General features: G+C 55.3%; 1 protein-coding gene across 1 annotated transcript; it reads right to left on the bottom strand.

The window, feature by feature from the left end:
- Window positions 1-1,111: 1,111 nt before the first annotated feature.
- LOC138732671 (olfactory receptor 14J1-like) lies at window positions 1,112-2,449 on the bottom strand. Its single transcript, XM_069879315.1, has 2 exons — window positions 2,401-2,449; window positions 1,112-1,653 (listed from the first exon to the last, which is right to left on the bottom strand). The coding sequence occupies exons 1-2, from the start codon at window positions 2,447-2,449 to the stop codon at window positions 1,112-1,114; spliced, it is 591 nt and encodes a 196-aa protein (XP_069735416.1).
- Between the last annotated feature and the right edge of the window lie 1,099 nt (window positions 2,450-3,548).

Raw genomic sequence — 3,548 nt, 5'->3', positions numbered from 1 at the left:
AACTCCCAAAAGGGATCCAGGACACACCCCACTCCCCCCCACCCTGCACTGGATTCAGAACCTCCTCAAAAGGACCCAAGACCCCACAACCCACCCACCCCCCCCAGATGGAAGGAGAACCCCTCCTAAAACACCTAATGGGACCCAAAACATCCCCCTCAAAAGGGATCCATGAAACTCCAAGCCCCCAAAAGGGAACCAGGAGTCCCCCAAAAGGGAATCAGGAGTCTCCCAAAAGGACCCAAGGCTCCCCCAACCCCCACCCAAATTTACCCAGAACCTCCCCAATCCCTGCAAATGGGTCCCAGGAGCCTCAACCTCCAAAAGGGACCCAGGACCCACCAAACCTCCCAAAAGGGACACAGAAACCACCCTACATGTCCCCAAATGGAACCCAGGACCCCCCAAAACCCCACAAAAGGGATCCAAGACACCCCTTCCCCAAACTCCCAAAGCGATCTGGGACCATCTGAATCCCCCCAAAAGAAACCCACAGCTCCCCAAAAGGGATTCAAGACCCTCACAAACCCTGAAAAAGGATCCAAAACCCCCAGAAGTCTCCAAATGGGACCCAGGACCCACCAAAACTGCCCAAAAGGGACACAGGACCCCCCTAAATCCCCCAAATGGCACCCAGGACCCACCAAACCCACAAATGGGACCCGGGATCCCCCCAGATCCCCTAAAGGGATCCACTACTTTCCCCCAACCCCCCGAAAGGGGTCTGGAACCCTCTGAATTCTCTCAAGAGAGACTCAAAGGCCCCCAAGAGGGACTCAGGAGCCCCCCAAATCCCCCCAGAAGGAACCCACGCCCCTCCAAAATCCCCCCAAATGGGATCCAGGGCCGCCCCCACAAACCCCCAAAAGGGACCCAGGACCCCACAAAACCCCCACAAAGCTGGGGAAGGAGAGAGAAAGCTGGGGGAAGAGAGAAGGATGTTGTGGGGTACCACGTCAAAGGCTTTACAGAAGTCCAGGTCGACCACATCCTTTAGTTTAAATTAGTGCAATAATCACATTTTTGAACACCCAACCATGAAGCAAACCATCCGCAATGGTGACATGGTGCAAACCACTGGCAATGTGACCAAACTCAGAGCACTCAGGCTTTACTGAACTTCCCAGAGGTAGGAGTGTGAGCAGGAGAGCTTGAGAATCTGCGGGATTTCACAGAAGAACTGCTCCACAGCATTGCCCTGGCACAGGGGCAGGGAAAATGTATTGGCCGTGTGCAGCAGAGCAGCGAGAAACCCAGTGCCCCAGGCAGCTGCTGCCATGTGGACACAAGCTCTGCTGCCCAGGAGGGTCCCGTAGTGCAGGGGTTTGCAGATGGCAACGCAGCGGTCGTAGGACATGTCCGTGAGAAGATAATATTCTGCACTCAACAAGAACAACACAAAGAAGACCTGGGCAACACATCCTGAGTAGGAGATGGCCCTGGTGTCCCAGAGGGAGTTGGCTATGGATTTAGGGACAGTGGTGCAGAGGGAACCAATATCGGGGAGGGCGAGGTTGAGGAGGAAGAAGTACATGGGGGTGTGGAGGTGGTGGTCGCAGGCGATGGTGGTGATGATGAGGCCGTTGCTCAGGAGGACAGCCAGGTAGATGCCCAGGAAGAGCCAGAAGTGCAGGAGCTGCAGCTCCCGTGTGTCTGCGAATGCCAGGAGGAGGAACTGGGTGATGGAGCTGCTGTTGGACATCTGCTGCCTCTGGATCAAAGCCAAAATAGTGTGAGAAGTTACAGGAGACTTCTTTGAGTAAAATCAAAGCCAGTTCTCACACTGCACAGTTGCCACTGCTTTTCCATTTCCAGTTGCAGCCCTTCCGCCAGCTCCATGCCTGGAGCCCTGCTCGGTGCCGGCTGAATGTGCCGGGAGGAGCAGGGCCTCTGCCCGCTGGCTGCGAGGGGTCAGCCCTGCTCTGCAGCTGGGGGTCATGGGGACGCTGGGCACAGGGGACACTGCTGGGGTTCAGCTTTGTCCTGTGGAACTGCTCCTGGTGCAAAAGGGCTTGTCAGCATCTGCACCTCCAGGGATGAGGAACTGAGAGGGTAGAAGGAAGGCAGAGAGGTTTGGGCCTTTACCACTCTTGCTCCCACCCCGGACAGTGTTCTTGGATGTCAGAAACCCTCAGCATCCCTGCTGCACTCAGGGAGAGCATTACCTGTGGCTTAGTGCAGAGGGAGGGGTGCTGCCCTCTACTTTGCTCTTGTCCCCAGCAGCTCTGGGCTTGCACCTTTCTGAGATGGAGGGGGATCACTCTCCCTTGTTACCTTCAAAAGCCACCTCACCCTTCTGAGCACAGAGGGATCCACCTCACACCACTCAATGTCTCACCCTTCTGTAAGGTCTCAGCACCCCACTGTCAGCCCAGGACACACACGGCTCATTTCACAAACCCAGAAGCATTCCCTTGGCTGTAGCATCTCTGTATTTCTCCACGGTCATCCAGGTAGCACCAAGTTGTGATAGCAGAGATTTATATCCATGAGGGAAGCTCACAGCTAGGAAAGAACCCTCATGGAACAATCCGAGTATCCTAATGGTGGTGGTTCAGTAAGCAAGAGTCAGCTCTTTCCTCAGGGAACGACTCAGACTGCTCTGCCCACAGCCCCATGGGTGAGACGAAAGCTTGGACACTGCATTCCCACGGACACACCTGCATGGGAGGAATCAGAAGTTCAGTGCCACACTTGACTGCTGAAACTCCCAACCCCAGAGAGCCTGGCAGCAAGAACAGGAGATCAACAGCAAGAACACAGACAAACAGAGAAGCCAGCAAAGAAGCTGGTCCAGCTGAGAGAGGCCACAGCAGAGGCAGCCGGGCACTCAGGACAGCATTACCCTAACCCAGCTCTGCTCACTCCCTCCCAAAAATAAACATTGCTGCACTGGTACTCTCAGCCCCTGTGCTCTGGAGAGGAAAATGGACCCGTGATTAGAGAGCTGCACCACGGCTGTGCTGAAACTCTGGCTGCAGTGGAGGGGGTTCAGTCTTGGAGCCCAAGCTGAGGGCAGAGACTTTGTGGGGTGGGAGAGGAGGCAAGGGGGCTTGCTCAGAGGGAGGGTCTGTGTTGGATGCAGTCGTGTAGGGGTTTCTGTATTTGCCCTTCCACAACATCTCTCTTTTATGTTTCCTCACATTCTCCGATCTTATCCCTTCTGCCCGGGGATTTTCCTCACTGGAGATGTTTCCCTGACCCATCTCTTCTCCCTGTCAATGCTCACAGACCTCATCTGACCCTCTCTGCCTCCCCCTGGCCCTACACAAACCTGCCTGATTGGCGGGTGAAGCTGGGCACAGGGTCTTGTTTATAAGCAGGAAAGGATGGGGCAGAATGAGCCTGATGGGTCCAGCAGAGGTGATGCTGGTGCTCTCCATGGGCAGAGAAGCAGTTGGAGACACTTTAAGAGGCTCCAATCAGACCTACTGGCCACTCAAGGATAGAGGTCTGGAGGCTCAGTGATTTCTTCAAGCATGAGAGCCTCTTGTTTCTTTTCTCCCCGGAAATTCCCCAGGTGCAGGGAACTGACTCGGGAGAGTTCC

The sequence above is a fragment of the Phaenicophaeus curvirostris genome, chromosome 35 (assembly GCF_032191515.1).
Source record: "Phaenicophaeus curvirostris isolate KB17595 chromosome 35, BPBGC_Pcur_1.0, whole genome shotgun sequence".
Lineage (NCBI taxonomy): Eukaryota > Metazoa > Chordata > Aves > Cuculiformes > Cuculidae > Phaenicophaeus > Phaenicophaeus curvirostris.
This window is presented reverse-complemented; position numbering and strand designations above follow the sequence as displayed.

What these genes read in the sequence shown, in the direction of transcription:
- LOC138732671 (XM_069879315.1), bottom strand. Translation starts at nt 2,449, where the DNA reads ATGACCGTGGAGAAATACAGAGATGCTACAGCCAAGGGAATGCTTCTG. An exon ending in AGCCAAGGGAATGCTTCTGG is followed by an intron (nt 1,654 to 2,400) that starts GTTTGTGAAATG and finishes TGGCATTCGCAG; the next exon opens with ACACACGGGAGCTGCAGCTC.